Source organism: Meriones unguiculatus, chromosome 11 (genome assembly GCF_030254825.1).
Source record: "Meriones unguiculatus strain TT.TT164.6M chromosome 11, Bangor_MerUng_6.1, whole genome shotgun sequence".
Lineage (NCBI taxonomy): Eukaryota > Metazoa > Chordata > Mammalia > Rodentia > Muridae > Meriones > Meriones unguiculatus.
Window position 1 is genome coordinate 73,522,593 of NC_083359.1, and position 18,748 is coordinate 73,541,340.

The 18,748-nt window shown below is 43.1% G+C and overlaps 1 protein-coding gene across 1 annotated transcript in view; it reads right to left on the reverse strand.

The window, feature by feature from the left end:
• Positions 1–18,748, reverse strand: part of C11H1orf21 (chromosome 11 C1orf21 homolog) — a 194,291-nt gene that overhangs the window by 78,235 nt on the left and 97,308 nt on the right. The window contains exon 3 of the mRNA XM_060364451.1: positions 6,560–6,654. Coding sequence (XP_060220434.1) covers positions 6,560–6,654 — 95 coding nt within the window. The remainder of the gene's footprint in view (positions 1–6,559; positions 6,655–18,748) is intronic.

The window sequence follows — 18,748 nt, forward strand, 5'->3', positions numbered from 1 at the left end:
TGGAGCCAGGCAGTTTGGTACAGAACACCTGTGAGTACTGATTTAATCCCATAACACGCTGTTCCCAAATCAGGAGCCAGGCTTCTGCTAATCACAGGACACGCAGAAGGCTGAGTCAACAAATCCCTCCTCCTTAGAGATTAAGCTCTACTTTTGTTCTACTTGAAAACAAATTACCACAGTGCCAGAATAATCTGTAAGACCTTGAATGTGCTGGCTCTGGTGACACAAAGATGCCAGCTGGGGAAAGGAAGTTGTTCAAGATGGATGGAGACTGTACCATTCTTCCTGCTATTCCTTCAATGCACAGCAAACAGGAAGAAAGAGAAAGATGCCACAAAAGCCCTCCACTCACACATTCTGCCCTCCTCTGGCTGAGAAATACCCAGAAGAGCCTCAGGCTGGTGTTAACCTATGTTTTGAAGAAGGAAGAGGATTCCTCACCCTTGGGCTACTTACACTCTGTATGTACTTGCGCTAAGTCTTATGCCAGAGCAATAACTACATTATAGGAAAGGACCTAATTTGCTGTTGCAGTTTAAATGGAAATTCTCCTCCATAGGTTCATGAGTTTGAACACTTAAATCCCTAAATGGTGGTGCTGTTCCGGAATGCTGCAGAGCATTCAGGAGGTGGAGTGTTGTTGAAGGAAGTAGGTCCCTGGAGGGCAGGCCCTAAGGCTTGACAGCCTGCCCTACTTCCCGTCTGATCTCTGTTTCCTGCTGTCACCTTGGAACTGCCCAGTGCCTTCCTCTCCATAATCGTCATTATTCCCCAAAACTGTGAGCCAAAGTAAACTCTCCTTCCCTCAGGTCCCTTCTTCTTGGGTATCTGGTCACACCAAGACAGGCAACTAATTATCCTTAAGTAAATAAGAGACCAAGCAGTTCTTCTTTTACTTTGTTTTAGGAACTTTTCAGTTCTCTGTAGGTTCCGAGTTCAGACCTCCATTCCCAACAACTCACCTAGGCCCAAACCTGTGGACAAACCCAAGCTGTGCCTGCAGCAGAGGTGTGCCAGACAGCATCCCTCTTCTCCATGAACACCACTTTTATCAGTCAGTTCATCTATCTCATTCTGAAAAGTACTAGGGGTGTTTAAATGGCTTGGGAAGATGAGACCATCCAAAGTCATAGCATTTTGCACTGTTTGTTTTCGAAAAGCACGTCCTAACCTTGCATTTGAGGACAAGTGGTCAAAGATAATCATCTCTGAGATCAAAAGGCTGAACGTCAAACAGAAGAGCCAGTTTGCTATTGTATTAGCTGCTCCACAAGCCACAGGACCGGTAAATACAAGGTAGACAAACAGAGCCCACATAAACTTCTGCATTGCTATTTATGACAGCATCGCCATGGGGTGTTTATCAAATACTGTGAGTACCCGAACACTTACAATGTTCACTCCCACGCCCTTCATCCCTTACACAATAGACACTGCGAATTAGAGTGATTTGGTGGCTGTGGTCTTGAGCACTGAGCTTTCCTGTTGATCTGAACAACCCCTCGGAATCACAGATATTCTCTGGTTCATGTTTCAGCTGCTCCTTGGTTCGGTACTTTGCCCAACAGGAGCCTCCGATCCAGGGGCACTTTCTTACCTCACCAGCTAGGTGCCACTACTCCTAAAAAGACCCCTCATGTGTTTCTAGCACACTGTCTCTCGTCAAAGAGAGACAGTTTCCAATTTCAAGTCTTTCTGTAATCTCATGCTCTGACATTTGGGGGGGGGGAATTTGATGTACTGGAGTATGTTTGGAAATTCACAAACCTAAGAGGGATGTGTGTGGTCTTTGACTACGCTCTGGAATTGGTGACTTAGATGAGGGTATTTTTAATTTTTTTTTGTATTTAATTATGTGCATGAATGTGCATGTCTGTGTGTGGATATGTGCACGTGTGTAGTTTTCTGAGGTGGCCAGAAGAGTGTGTTGGGTTCTTTGGAGCTGTAGTTACAGTGGGCTATGAACTGCCTGACATGGTTTCTGGAGCCAAGCTCAGGTCCTCGGCAAGAGTAGGAGATGCTCTTAATCATTGACCCATAGAGAGCAGGCGCTTTAAGTCATCATTCAACTCTAATGACAAGACAGAAACCAAACGTCCCTGTTGTGTACCATTTGAGAGAAAAGAATCTTCCCATTTATACAAAGATACCTTGAAAGAGGGAAGAAAAATAAATTCACCACATGTGAATCTAGGAAGCGCAGGCCCTAAACAAGCAAAGAAAACAAGCTGGCATGAAATGATTTAACAGCTCCCCAGGGAGGATATCCACAGAATGGGAAGTGTTAATCAAGGAAAACAAGACAATGCTTTATTGAAAAGCAAGGAGGACTTCCAAACTAGACATGGAAAGTTCTTTGTTAACACACTAGCAGAGGCAAAGGGTCGGGTTCTGCCAAGTCTAGAATAATATATGTTTAAATTATGTACATGCAAAACTATGAACTCCTATAGCATGAAACTTAATGATTCTCATTTTCCTTCTGGCTGATTTTTTTCTAGGCCTCCCCACATGGAATCTAGGTACCCAAGTCAAGGAGAAAATATCATGATCCTACTTAGGATTGTGAAGTAGTCAAAACTAGAAAACTGTTATTATGCCCCCTTTGAATAAATGAATTTTCAATCAAAGCTTTAAATATTAAATATAATACAAATCTCCCTTGAATACATTACCAATTCTTTCTCATATGCTCCTACGTAATGCAATTCCATTAACAAATGTAAAATAATAATAGCCAATAATGGCATGCTCTTGGCCAGGAACTGTGCTAATATCTTATGTAATTTGCACAACTTCTCACTCAAGGGAGTTCCACGATCGTGACCATTTTGCAAATCAGTCAGATGAACTTTGTGCGCCACTGGTTTGGAACACATTTACCAGAGCGCTCTGAAGCACCTCCAAATCTTTGCATACACATGAGTATGTGTGGGAAAACACAGAGCAGTACTGTTTGGGGTTCATTTTAAAGGCTCTTCAATTGCATCACAGTACATATATCAATGCTGAAATTGGCATGTTCACCCCCCCCAAAAAAATGGTTCCCACTCATTCTTTTTCATTGTTGCCTAGTGTGATGGAACTAGTGTTCTCCTACTGACAGGCAGAAAGGTCTTTATTCAATTTTTTTACGGACATAAACGGCACTATTAATGGGCGTCTTGTGCAAGCTTCCTCGTGCATACATGCAGCTTCTCACTGTATACAAGCTGTAGAAGTGTGGGGTCACGGCTATGGATGTTTAAACTTCCATGCAGTTGTTTATCACTGGTATTCGAACACGTATTTTCCTAAAATCACCCAATGTCTGATTTCACCAAATTTCAAGTTTTTGCCTATCTAATGGATGAAAAATGGGATTGCATTTTAATTTGCATTTCCCTAATTACAATAAGCAGTACTAGGTAACGCCACCCAACCTGGTAATTAAAATCGAGTGAAAGGAGGAGCACATAAAATGTATATATCCACTAAACATATTATTTTACTTTCAGATACCAAGGTGGGCATTTCCTTTCCCATCTTTTGCCACAAGGGCATGGCTTCTTCTTTCTATGAGGAAGGACCTCTGTATCCCCTTCACTGACTGTGTCTTCCATGCACAGCTGAGATTCCTGTTTGGTTTCTTAAGCGAAGTGAGAAAGTAAAGACCTTGTAAAAGAATCTGAATGCTGAGTTCAATTAAACAGTGAGCTTTGAAGAACCCACCTGCATCAAGATTGTTCAAAGCATTCCATTTAAATTTCACTCTAACAGCTCTCTCCACGCTGGTGTTTCACTGGCTTGCATATTATTTAACTAAATTACATAATTACAATGACATTCAACCAGCACAAACCGGTTTGAGAACCAGCACACCTCTGGCTCTTGGAAACAAAATCAAATGAACAAAAAAGCATGAGTGTTTTTAGAGAGCAGCCCACCAGAGGCCCAGGCAGGCATGCCATGGGGGCAGTGTCCATCAGAGACACATAGAAAACTGTTGTCTCTGACAGTCCGGATGATGGAGAGCACCTTTTTGTAGACCTCTGACCCTATATGTTCTACTGTGAGCCACTTGGTCTATTCGTTTTATCTATTTTTCTGAGAGATTGCCTTTTTCTTGTTCATTTAGAGGTGTATTTTATGTGTCCCAGACATGGGTCCTCGCACCATTTATCAACCACAAATGTTTTCTCAAAGGCCTGCTCTTCTCTATTACCTCCGTCTTGCAGCTACTTTCTTTTACAAAAGTCTTTGACTCTGGTTTCAGGAAACAAGGTTCTCTCTGTACAGCTTTTGTTATCCATGCCACCATTAACAAAGTCTCCCTTCGCCAACCTTACACAGCTTTCCCTGTATCTTCTCCTAATACCTGAATGATTTCCAGACACATTCTAGATAAGGAATTCCAGAAGTTTAAGGCCAAACATTTCAAGCTAGAAATGGAGAATCTGGAATTCATGTTGACATTTGTGGGAGAATAATCTTTTTGATGGTTAAAAAAGAAAGCAAATCAATCTGCTAGTTCACCTTAAGAAGGTAGTGAGAAGCAAAGTGAAATATGCAGATGTAAAGCAATGGCGGAAATCGCAATTAATGTCTGCCTGAATTTAGCGTTCATCTATGATGGGCGTGAACGCAACTCATTGGCCATGGAAACTGTGACCAAAAAATGCTCAAATGACCTGATAGCATAAGCATTTATTGTGCAACTACTGGGTAACATATAATGCTAAGACTAGACACTGACCTAGAAGCATGTAGCATACTAAGAGATAACTGGAAATCATTTCTGCCTTTGGAAAGCAGCTTGCTCATTTCAGAATCAAAGACATCCATCTCCTCCCTACTCTCACACAAATGTTTGCACAGTGGACAACTGCCAATGGCAGTACAAATCCTTATCATCTGGCCAAATATAGGAGTGGGGGTTGTCATGGGTCACACAAATCAGCCAGAAGGAGCACAAATGTCTCTTTTCCAGAGTCTGTTTGGCCTGCACAGGACACTAGTGCTAACTCGGATCACAGGACTGACCAGGACCGTATCGGAAAAGTCAAAAGATTTTAAGGATCAGAGGAGGGGAGAAGGTCTTACTGGCTTCAGCGGGATGAGCAGAGAGGGCAACCTTCATCTGCAGCTTCCACAGATTCCTACGGACAAGCACCCAAGCAGAGGTGTGGAAGCCAAGGCCAGGCTGTCCAGGCCGGCTGCTAACATCAGCGCTCAGATCTATGGATCGAATCCAGACTGTATCGAGCAAGGGGAACTGTGCTGTTCAGTAAACACGAAGCACGATTTCTTACCTACCCAGGTCTTTGCTTTATCTGCTCGTAGTAAAACCGGCAATGAACAAACTCCGTGTAAAAAGTGTGATAACACCAACTTCTACTTTCTGGCCATCACCCCCTTTCCATGGATTTAAGAACTGCTGTTAGAAAGCTAAGTGCCATTAATGAAATAATTCATTATCTAAGTTCTTCTCAACAACCCCCCACCCCCAATTTATGGTGCTGATGATGGAACCCGGAGGGCTCTGCTTGTCCCAGGCAAGTGTCCTTCCACTGAGCAGTCCTTTATTTCTGCTACTTAAAACACAAGATAGTTACCTACTGACATTTAACTATTTAGGACTGTTGGTCACATGCTTAGAAGAGACCGAAGGAAACAAACCCACAGCCTCTAACAGCCACTAGAGTCTGACGGAAAATGACAGCCATGAGTAGCGGCTGATACTGTGTCAATCCCTGAACAGATGTCACCAAGGAATGAAACACGTATTAGAAAAATACATGTCAGTGGAGCAAAACTACTTTATGGCACAGCAAATTCTAAGAGCATTTGCTCAGTCGCCTAAGTAAATGGCCTTAAATATGAAATATATGCAAAATATGGACAAAAACCATCTCATATCAATGCAGCTGAATAAAGGTACATTCTTAACTATTTTAATCTCGTGAAAAATCAACTACTATGATAACTGCCTAAATATTCTATAGAGGCGGGTTGCTGGGGAAAGGTGTGTACAGCGATTCATAACAGAGCAGGAAGCTCCCTACCTTCCTATCACTACAATTCTCATATTAACTCAAGTGTGCGATACCTTTAACAGCAGGAATGTGAAGAACGGGCCTATTCTATGTGAAGATGGAGACCTATTTTAGAAGAATGCGCTTTCCCCTTGAAAGGCAGCTTCCTCGTTACAAGTGTCGAATAATGAAACTCCACTATTCATTCTGACCTGAATATGTGTGAGGAGGCGGAGGGCAGACGGTCCAACCCCAGTGCATCTCAATCCTCCATTTTTTTCCTCTCCCTTCAACTTCACTCTTAGAAGCATTAATAATTTTGCTGTGCTCTCCCTGGAGCATTTCTTATCAGGATTAAAAAGGGACCTATTCCGAGACAAACAGGATACAGGGTAATGGTGTCGCTTCCAGGCAAGCTAAGAATAGCTCCAGCATTTTCAAGAAATCTTTCGCCAGGGTGTAAGCCTCAACTCAATATGGGAAACAGCGTTTCTTATACTGGTCACCACAGGTCACTGTTAAAGGACAGTGTCAGTTCTTACCAGGTTTTCTTGGTTCCTGGCTGCTATTTTCTGCTCCTCTTCTGCCCCGTTTTTCATGTATTTGACCTCTTCCACGGGTTTGATCCTATACTCATCTGAATGACAAAAGAACAAAAGGAGTTTTACCACAATGGCAGAGAAGTGCCAGCAAAGGCAAAGCCATACATCAGACTCTTTCCCTTGTAGCCTTTACTTGGGTCTTATCCAGAACAATCTGGAAGATGCGTGCACAGGCATCTCGAGTCCCTTTTAGTAAGTCCCTTGTCTGCTGGAGGGCCCAGTTCTCCAATTTAGAGAAACCCCATATGCCCACAGACCTTATACTGTGAGCAGACACTGAAGAAGAAGTAGGCTCTTCTAACTCTGAGAGCCGCTGGAATCCAGACACATTGGGAAACACCACACCTAGAGAATGGCCTCATTTATGCCTAGGAGATTCTGTCCAGAACGCCTGTGTAACTGCAGTTTTCAGCTGGACGGTCACACCTCCATTTTTTTCTCTCTTTTTGAAAAATATAGTACTATTTATGACTACAGAGTTGTACCAATACATAAAACCAGCTGAAAAGTGATTTTTTTTTCTTTTTAGTGCTCTTCCATTAAATTCAAGCAGTCTACAGTTATTGCACATCGATACCTTAAAAATCTCGATAAAGCTGCATGCACAGAGCCAAAATATCAACTCATTCTAAGTGGACTGGTAAGGCCCCAAGGCTGGATAGGTTGTAGACAAAACTGTGACTTGTGTGACAGCCAAGAGAAGAGAACACAGATCTCAATGTCAGTATCCACCATGGGACAAAACCGGGAAAACCAGCAGCCAACGTCCTTCTCTAGGAGATCTGGTGATGGCACAGGATGACATCTTCACCAGATTCCTGTCAACAGGAAATGACTTGGGTACATTAAGTTAAAAAACAAGTATAATTTTGACTCATCTTTGGTCCAACTTGTGGGCGGGGGGGGAGGTGGAGAAAAATCGCAGAAGTTATGGAATTAGAAAATTTCATTGGCAAACTGCCTTGCAAACTGTATGGAGTCACCTCTAAGAAAGAGGGCTGTCTATCACTGAGGAAGTTTGTATTTCAAGCTAAGAAGCTGCAACATATTTTCCTATGGCCGATGGCTGAGAACAATGACTATATTCCTTAAAAATGCCTCGTGCTAATATTTGTAGTACAACCTTCTAATGTAGCTGCTGTTTCCCCATCTGACCTCTTAACACAGTATTTCCAAAATCAACCTATAGGAACGTCCAAAGAACGGTGCTCTGTCACGTGTTTCTCTCACCCTTCTGAAACTAATGTATTTGCATATATGTGTATAAAAAAGATCCAATATTTGTGACTAATCCATCTGTGGTTTTCTTCTAGGTGGCAATTCAAGGTAGATATTGATTCTATTCATACTTTCTTTATTTCTATTGTATATTTGTGCATGAATGCGGTATGCATGTGCACGCATGCGGAAGCCAGAGGTCAATGTCCTGGTGTCTTCCTGTATCACTCTTTTTTTTTTAAAGACAGGGTCACTTGCAGAAAATGGGCTTAATGATTCAGTTATACTACCTGACCAGCAAGTCCTTGGGATATCCCTATTTCTGCTTTCCCAGCAGTGGGATTTCAGGGGTGCACCTTCTCACCTGGATTCCTACATCTGTGAGGAGGATCTGAACTCAGGTCCTAATGCTTGTGTGGCAAGCACTTTACCTATTGAGCCATCTCCTCAGCCCACTTCTCCTTCTTCCTAATAAAATTGGAGAGACTTACACACAGTTATGGCAATGAACCCTTCAGGAATTCCAAGTCTAAAATTGTCAAGTTAACAGATAAATTTGAATCTACAAGTACAAAGTAAAAGCATTTCACAAGCCCAATACGATGACCCATGTGTACAGTCCCAGTATATGGGAGACTGAGAGGGGAAGATTTTGATTTTGAGGCCAGCCTAAGCTACATAGTGAGTTTGAGGCCAGTCTGGGCTATATAGCAAACACTATCTCAAAATTAAAAAAAAAAAGGAAAGAAAAAAACCCACAAGAGAATCTCATACTCTGATTTGCCATTCAGATGGAAAAGGAAGTTAATAATACCAATACACTTAATTAAAGGTTTGTTTACTCATAAGTTGTAGAACCATTTCTAATTTAAAAAGGACAGATATAATTATGTCCCTGGTATAATCACACAGAGGTCAAAATGAAGGTGAAAGCATAAAAATTAAAAAAAAAAACAACAAAAAACAATGAGCATCCCAACTTTGGTTTGAGGCATTAGCAGTTACAAATCATGGCACAATGACATAATTGCTATGGTTTATCTGAACCAGTGCACGCTTAGATGAGCCTTCAATTATTAAATATAACAGATTTCACAAGCTGGTAGGCCCTACACCGTCCCACTCAGGCCCGCAGACCTCATGTAATAGGGCAGAGAAGACCACACGTCACTATAGGACACAAGCGGAGATTTATGAAAGAGCAGACAGTCTCTGCACCCTACACAGCTCAGGTGTCCCCCAAGAAGGGTCACCCTTCTACCCCTGCCCACTAGCTCCTCCCATCTGGCCTGCCACACTCAAGTAGAACCACATTCTGTGCAGTGTGGGAATCACTCTTTATTTCCTCAGCCCTCTAGGGATCACAATTGAATAGAAAGTAACAGACAAACTATTAAGATTTTTCTCCAATGAAATGGAAAAGCTCCTGGTGACGTAACTTTCAAAAGAGCATTAACATGGGCCTTTTTCTTTTCTTTTCATCAAGACAGAACTCTGACCAATTTAGACTGCAAATAGGTTGACGGAGTCATGAACAGCCTGGCTGGCCTGCCAGGGCATTTTCAGGACAATACAATGTGACTGAGTAACAAAGAGCAAGAAAACAAACATCTAAGAGTACAAGCTTGGCCTAGCATCACTACTTAATACGAAATGCAAAATCCATCCTGGCATAAGACAGGAGGTCAGCAGACCCTCCAAGAAGCCACTACTGAAATCCAGATTTTCTTTTGTTAAAGGCACAGGGGAGTTATTTTTTTGTTTTTAACCTCAGCTTCCTTTTATCATAAGCCCACATTGGAAGACAACACCAAGGCAGAGACCCATGTAGGGCGGCAGAACCATGTGGCCACTCGATGAAGAGCAGAAGCTGGGTTGTCTTCCTCCCTCATACCCGATTGCTTTCCCTTCTTCCTGTTGATCACGTCAGGTGGCTTTTTAGAATGCAAGTCAGGAGCACAGGCCAGCTGTTCACTCCCTAAACAGTTTCAGGCTTCCAGTCAAAATAGATCTGTGGTGGGATTTTTAGCATCGCATTCAAGGTAACGGCAGAAGGGGGTGGGGGCTGTAAGGGTAGCAGCCATTGATGAGAAGGAGAAAAAGAAAAAAAAAAAAAGGGTGTCGAGGTAGGTGCAGACTTTCAGGGTCTTGGAAAACAACAGTGAGAGCCCTTCTTAGCTGGAGTACACTTCCCAGAGGGCTTCTGGCTTTTCTCCTCCTCCTCCTATCATGCCTGTGAAAACTCTTGACTTTTAATAACCCTGGAATTAGAAAAGCACTTATCTCCTTCTAATTGATTACAGTCAGGGTGGGTTTTGTTTGTTTGTTCGTTTGTTTTTGTGTTTTTGCTTTGTTTTGAGATGTTTAATTTGCTTTCATTTTATGTGTATGTGTGTTTTGTCTGCATGCACGTCTGTGCACCACATTAACGCACAGAAGATGGCGTCAGATCCACTGAGACTGGAGTTACAGAGAACTGGGAGCCACCATGTGGGTGCTGGGAATGAACTTGGATCCTCTGGATGAGCAGCCAGTGTTCTTAACGGCTGAGCCACCTCTCCAGCCCTGAAACTGGGCTCTTAAAATTATCATTACCATCTGTAAGCCCTGGGAGACAGCAGCGAGTGCTTGAGGGATGGCAGAGCATCTAAGAAGGGCCAATCCAGAGCTGGAGAGGCAGAGCAGGGTCACAAACCCGACTGCTCTAGCCAGACTCCAGTGCTCCTTATTAATCTTTAGTGACTGTCAACCACTTGGAAGTGTGAATTTGAAAGCACAAAGATGTGCACGGGAGTCAAACTACTAACCTTTTCTAACAAGGACAACTGAAAGTAAACAGCAATAACACACACCACACATTCTCTCACACAACACACACACACACACAAAATACACACACCCGCAACACACACAAACATACAAATACAAATATACATTCCCTTCCACACTCAAATATGCAACATACTCTTACACACAAACACACACATATTTATATACACACTCAACACACACATACACACTCGTATGCATGCACGCACGCTTGAATGGTCTGCACTTAAAAGCTCATGTCTGCACAGAAAATACTGAAGAGATGGTTTTCTTTTCAGCTTCCCCCCTGGAAGCCCCTTGAACTTAACAGCACTGACCCAGGTCACGAGGAGTACAGAAACCCTCCTGCTAGGTCTTGGGAGGAGAACGTCTTGCAGTGTCGGGGGAGAAATGAGACATTTCCTCTCCTGATCCTGGGCAGGAGGCTGGAGCTGAGCCAGCAATATAAGCAGGCAAAAAGCACGTTTGCTGCTAAACAGCCTCCTCTCCAAACACTTGCCTTAGCTCTGTCACCTGCAAGTGTTTCCCGCCCTAGCCTTCTGCTCCGGCATCCCTGAGGTGTGTCTCAGGGCCTTTTCTCAAACTTTCTTTTCTGCCCAGTGGAGGGGTTATCTTTAGGATCTTTGGTTGGTGCACTCCAAAGTGTACACACAACACAAAGGGAGAAACTGAGTCTGGAACCTCTGTCTTCCTGGGGCTCTGCTGAGCCTCTCTGAGCCCTGGGTTACTGCTTTGGATCACATTTGGAAATTTTTCATCAGATCTACTTCACTCACTTGGTTCCTTCTTTTCTGGCTCCTCCTCTTCACCTCCCATTCCCTCTTCCCTTCATATGGGAACCCAGGCATTTTAACTTTTATACATAACTGTTGTATCCGTCATGTTTTTCAGCTTATCTCTCTTATCTCTTTTCTAAAATAGAGTATTATGTCCACCCCTCCCCCTTTGTAGCAATAGCTCAGTGTGTGACATCTGTTGGGGCTGAAGTTTAACTGTAGAGGTATTAAAATGCACAAAATAGTAAAGGTTTTAATAAAGTCGGCATATCTAAGTTCATTTTCAACCATTCCTCATCTGGAAAACTCCTATCAATATATACTATGTACTGGGTTCTGTGAGAAGCTATGTAGCGGGTGGGGGAGGGGATGTAGAAGGTGCCCAAGGACAATAGCTATCTTGGAGGAGGGGTACAACTTCTCTGAGAGCATGTCTCCTGCACGGGCGTGTCCCTCAGCACGCAAAGTCTGAGCGCATCTCACTGCCAAGGTTCACCAGATGGACTCTAAATTTGGAACACCGTTCTGTATGAAACAGACTCCACTGAAGAACTCCAAGATCTGCCATTGGGTCCCTGAGCCATGCAGTCCCTCACTATAACTTCCGTACCTGCCCTTGTGTAACGTGATCTCATCAGCTTGGAAGTGATGATTTTTACCGAATAATTTCTAGTTATACATGCCCTGCTCCTAATGTTTTGAAGATCTCTCACATAAGGCTTCTTTAAAAAATTATTATTATTATTATTATTATTAATTCACTTAGTATCCTGGCTGAGGCCCCCTCCTGGTCCAACCCTTCTTCCCCTCCACCCATGTCTCTCCCCTGAGGACTTCCACTGATAGGGGAAGTTCTCCTCTACTATCTCACACCAGCCTATCAGGTCTCAGCAGGACTGTCTGGATCCTCTTTCTCTGTGGGCTAGTAAGACCACCTTTCCATGGGGAGCTGATCAAAGAGCAGGCCACCAAGTTCATGCCTGTGACTGTCTCTGCTCCCCTTACTAGGAAACATCCATAAAGCTACTTTCAACACATTCATAGAAAGTTTCAGAATTTATATCAAATCCTGATAAATAAAAACTACTTTCAAAATGAAAAGCATTCATGACCTAAAGATCCCAGTTGTTCAAAAAAAACAAGGAGATTTGTCTTGGGGCGTAAACTTTGTGGGGACTGAACACAAGTAGTATCTAGCCCTTGGAAGTCTACTAGAGAAAGCACAAAGGTTGCTCACATTTATATACATCCCTGCTTAAGATACCACATAATTTAAGCATACAAATGTCACTAAGCTACAAGTTCCTTATGCCTTTTGTGTTTTTATTCAATAATGAAACTTAATGCTGTTTATATTTAAACAGAAGATTGCTAAATTAAAATTTCTTGTAGTTAAAACTTCTTGTAGTAGCATTAATGGTCCTATTTCACAGAACAATGACTGGGTTATTGTATGGCAGAGTTTCAGAACTGGGTCTGCAACAGAATTTACATAATGTATTGTATACGTTTCATATAAAATGTAAAAATTTATAAAACACTGACATACTTTTTTAGGTAAACCAGAGAGCAATGACAGACAAACATGTAAAGAGTGTCATATATGTCCTTTCTGTGTAAGGTTGTTAGCCCCACCACTCCTAGGAGAGCCAGAAGGACAAGTTGTTTCTCTAATACATTTCAGCTGTTTCATCTGAGGTCACTTCCTCCACTGACCACACCCATGAAGTCATAGGATGGCTGATTAGTAGGAGAGTTTATGCTCATCCAATGAGAACCGGAGTTCTCTGTAGTTGATGGCCCTACAGACTGTGTAGAACATCATGATTATAGTGAAATGGAATGCTGCAAACATGTCTTCAGTCAATAAACACTACCAACCTCTAAATCTGACTGAGTTTGTCACTATTAGGTAAAATATTTGAAATGTGTTACAGAGTAGACCTGTAGTGAGAATTTTGGTCTCTTTAAAAACCCAGGTATGTATGTGAATATGTTTTTGTTTTAATCCCAGGTGTGGGATGGCTATATGGCTGCTTCAGATTGTCCATGGCTGCTGACTATGATTTGCCTCATGCATTAGTAGGGGCGTGCTTTTTGCCAGCTGCAGATGGTTTATGTTTGGAATTCTGGAGATTCCTGAGAGGGTATAAATGCAAAAACACAAAGAAAGGTTGGGGGTGCTCTGAAGAAGAAGAGGCTGCTGTTCCCCTTGCTGTTGGTGGTGGTTGCTGTTGTTGCAGTTTGTCAAGTGGTCATGAGCAAAGAGAAAAGGAGAAGAAACTGAATAGTCTGTCTGCAAAGATCAAACTTGCCCCAAAGAACCCAAGGGCCCTAATCAGTAGGAGGTAGTCCAAAGAGATCTACGTCCCCTTTCCCCTCTAACCTTCTTCTTCGACTTCCTACTGTTGGGGGTTAGAAGGGACTTTGGTAGAGAAGGGTGGAAGATATAAGAACTAAATAAAGTAGCAAAACCAAATACACCAACATAGACCATACACACCTACCAACTCCTAAACTATGGGCAGCATCTGAGACCTCCCTGGCTCTGCTATAATGAGCCTACCTGATGCCCCCATCACTGAATTTGCCACATATGGACTCCTGGCTTTACCTGTTATGTTTCTATAAAAGTTCAGGCAACCACTGCCCCAGAGGAAGTTGATCCTTGTGCCACAGCCATGGTCACTCATGTTTGCTTTAGAATAATCCCTAATCCCTTAGTCTTTCTGGAGCAGGCATTGTATTGAGTCAATACCAGAAAACTCCTTCACCCTTTCTCTCGGGCAAAAGTTGTGTGTGTGTGTGTGTGTGTGTGTGTGTATGTACATCTGTGAAGAACCAAAATCTAATGACTATGTCTATCTGACTGAATTTCTTTCACTTGTCCTGACTTAAGTGAATCTTTCCTCAATCTTTCCCCCGGCTGAGGAAAGATTCTCAGATAATCATGACAAAATGCACAGAAATGCTTGTCTCATCTGTCTAGATGTTAAGCACCTGGTATCCTGGGACTCAAGAAGAAGGCTGCCTTGCCTAGGGCAGACTGGATAGTGAGATTTGTGGTACAGACTGGGAGGGCTACTGGTTAGACGGGGAACCAGGTTAGTCTGCATGACACCTGAGTTGTAGGGCTAAAGAGGAGAAAAGATGTAAGGAGAATCGGGAAGCCTTCTGTAGGCTGGTCTAGAAGGAAGTTGCAGGGCATTCAAGAAAAGACTGTTTTGAGGTACTTCAAAAGAAAAATGATAGGAACAGACAATGCCAGAAATTCGTCAAGGAATAGGTAGGTTTCAATGTGCTGTTCATGAATTAGATGGCTTTTTAGGTTTTAGGAGTCATTCAGTAAAAGTTTAAATAGCTTTTCAATGACATCAATGTTTCTTTTAATATGTCTCTGGCCTCCAGGAGCCTGACTTTACCTGGGTTATAGAACTATTAAAAAGACTTCAGCAGCAGCAAAATCATTATTAGAAAGAATGGGAAGAAAATGGATAGAGTCATTTTCAGTGAAGTAATTCCCTGATGCAAGCAGCGTGATTGGACTTTTAAAATGGAAAAACACATCTGAGCTACACTTCATGGTACAATAATATAATTTCTTTACTTCTGAAAAATATTCCCTGCTTCCCTCATCCATAAATTTTGGAAACGAGTGATAAAAATGCTGGGAGGAGGAGAGAGGCCTGCTGCCTCTGCTCTCCTCTCCTTTGACAAGTCTGTTCTTTCCACAAGAACTGCACCCTCAACAAACAAAAGAGCACCCCCAGTTGCCCACAAGTCTCCTTTAGGATGCTCTGTGGGTGGGTCTGGCTTTGTCTTACTAAACCTCATTTTAATCATCCCAGTCTCCTGCTCCCTTCTCTACCCTTTCCACTTGGGCATTTCACTATTTCGACTACCGCATCTTCCAAGATTAATCTTCTGTTGACTGCTCCCCACAATCTGTAGAGGTCAAGCCAACCAGCATTGATCACCTTCACACAAACGTCACTGTGTTTGACAAGAGGCTTGCTTACACATCTACTGCGTCTTGTCATAGGGCACTTTCCCCTGCTGTTGGGTTCTGTGGTACATGGAATACTCTACAGATTCCTGATGCCGTGAGGGTAGACATGGTGGGGATACAGGGAGGGCACATGAGAGAGGACCCTGCAGGTTCTCAATGGGAAGTTACCTGTGGGCTTGATTAGCCTCCACAGAAAGCTCTCCTGTAGCATAAGGTGTTGCTGCTATCTGGGAGGAAGGCATCTGCAGCGGAGAGGGTTTGGGCGTTAAGAGGCAGTTTTCTAGGTCCAGCCATCTCAGGAACAAGTTCCATCTTGTCGGCAGGGTCACAACACTGAGTTCACATTCCCAGGCCCTGGAACCCATCCCTATCCCGCTTCTTCAGGTGTTTCATGTTTGTCTGTTAATCCGTAAAGGATGTAAAGAAGGAAGTTGCCCTAATCCATTATGTAAAACTAAGACACACAGGTTGTAAATGGGTTGCCTGTCTTGACTTCAAGTTTTCCCACTCCTTTGTTTCCTTATCATTCTAAAACTCCTGGCCAAAGTCCAAGAAAGGACATGACTGCAAAGGGCTGAGTCCTGAAACCAGGTGACCTGGAAGGGTCTAGTCACCCCTGTTTTCTTCCTTGTTCAACCCCTTTTGTCAAAATATGATTGGCCAGTGGAACAGCCCACCCTGCTCCCCTTCAGTTTGTGTTCCCATCCTTTAAAAATGTTCAATCTCCTTTCAGGTTCAAGGTTCAGATCCCGAACTGGCCGCCTCCCTGCGCTCAGAAAATAAAGCTTGCATTTTAGGCGTCTGTCTCTGAAGTGAATTTTCTCAGCTTCCACTCTGAACCCAAAGGAGAGCATAGCTGATGGCTGATGGAAAGTAAATAAACAGGAGCTCAGAAGGCTATGAGGGACAAGAAAGAGTAGAAGAATTAGAGACTGTCGCAGAAGGGCAGAAATGACTGTTATAGGAAAGGAGGTGAGACCAGCAGCATGCCTCTTTGGAATCGCCAGCCCTCAATCAAGGAATACACTCCAATTAAACACGGCATGTCTAAAAATCTCCTTCCATGCTTAGGTTGAGTGCAAGCAAGCATAACCAGGTTCTGTGAGTTCTAGAGACCAGCAGTGACTCTCTACCTTGTGCCTGTCCATAGTTGAGTGCAGGACAGACACATAAGTAAGCATGTCACCATCAGCTCTAATTCTGCTCTTCACCGCTCAGCCAGACTCAAATGTAAAAACTAGGCGGGAACACTAACATATGAGAGTTCTGACCACAACAACCTCTCAGCCCAGCTTGATACACTTCCTAAATGCTCAAGTTTCTTGGTCCTCCCACACCGTGAAGTTTCAGAGGATGGTATTGCTTAAGGTCACCTCCTACTCCCAGCCCCAAGGAGGAAGCCATGGATAAGAGCCCCATGCTTAATCATTCTTCTCCTGAACCTCAAACCCGGCCTTGGGTTCCCCATCTCCACTGACAACTGTAGTTCACACCCCATCACCACTCACTGCAACAATGGGGTAGAGCTCTTAACTGTTTATCTGCTCTCCATTTCCCCAAACTTTTTTTGTGAGACTCCCTTCACATCCTTGGCTGGTTAGAACCCACTATATAGACTGGGCTAGCCTCAAACTCGTAGAGAGACACCAGCCTCTGCATCCCAAGAGCAGATATTAAAGGTGTGCCACGTTCTGCCTCATCTCACCTTCTACAGTGGATTCCCTCCACGCCAGCCAGGGCAATGATTTTTTAAAGAGTTCCTTATATGCTTGCAAACATTTGCAGGGCGTTTTTCCTGTACATGTGCACTGTGCCATGATCCTATCAGTGTTACTATTCCACTTTAAACACCATTTCTTTGTGGTGAAAACATTCAACCATCCCCCTTTCTAATGTTCGTTGAAACACAAACAACATTATTATTAACTACAGTCAGTTACCCTGCTGTGCAAATCAGAAGATCAGATTTTCTTCTGTCTGACTGTGACGCTGTACCCATTGATTGACCCATTCCTTCCTGCCCTGGGTAATTTTTTTGAGTTTAAAACCAAAGTCAGGCTTCATCCACTGGGAACCCTCTCCTGCATCTTTGCCTCAGCTACTGGACCTTGGTGCCCTTTCTTTGTTGACCACCTGAGCACCAGGGTCTCAAGCTTCTCTCCTCAAACCTACCAGACGGCTCCTTCTCAGACATATGGCCTGGGGCTCTTCTGTAAACACTCCGCTGTCTCAAGTACTCTGCTGGCTTGCTTCCTTCGAAGGCCAACTCCTTGACTTCTCCTGGCCAATGAATCTGAACACACCAGCCTGTCACCTGCTGATCCCCTTTCTTTCTCCATGTGGCCCCCATCCTTGTCTGACCCAGCTATTGCTTGGCTCATCATGTCTTGTGCAGGCAAAACAGGCAGCCATTGTCTAACGACATCTTTTCTCTGCAAGCAAAAACCCAGGCTTTGTTTTAATAATATTTGCACAATCAGTATTTCTCAAATGGGTAGTTCTGATTGTGAGAGTTCCATTACATACTCTTTTCTCTCTTAAACCTTGGCAATCTAACAGCTCTACCAGGGAAACTTGGTAAGGCATAAGCAGGAAAGCCCTTTTTTCAAGGTATGAACACTGCCAAGTAAAGACGTTTCTTGAGCGAAAGGGGGTAATCAGAACTAAAAGGTTAATGGAAAAATATTGCCACACAGATGACACAATAAATGCAAAGGCTCTTGGTATATTAAAACTAAACTCTCATATTCATATATAATTTGACAATTTCTTCTGTGGTTGCATACCAAGATCAGCAGTGACATTTACATAGTAAAGCATGGATATCCATGGGTGGAAGAGAATTCAAATGCAATTTAGTTTGTTTTGAATGTGGTTTTCAAAATGGAAATGCAATGTGGTCTGGATGGAGATTTGGACCTGTGCGGCTTTACTTGCAGCTTGGGAGAATGGTTCAGTCTGGAGGACATGCTATTTTATAGTTTCCAGATAATGCTATTTCTACCTCGCCCTTAATCTTTTGCTTTCATTTCTTTTCTATCGTTTATTTTACACTGGACCTGTATGAGCACCATCTGAGTGCAGTGCCCGAGGAGGTTAGAGGGAGGGCACTAGACCCACTGGAACTGGCGTCTCAAGCTATTGTGAGTCACTCAATGTGGGTGCTAGGAATGGAGGTCCTACGCAAGGGCAGTAAGTACTCTTAACTACTGAGTTTTCTCTCCAGCCCCACTGTTTTCTTAATGGCCATATGCATATGCTTGTGGAAACACTTTAAATGAAAAATTTAATATTCAT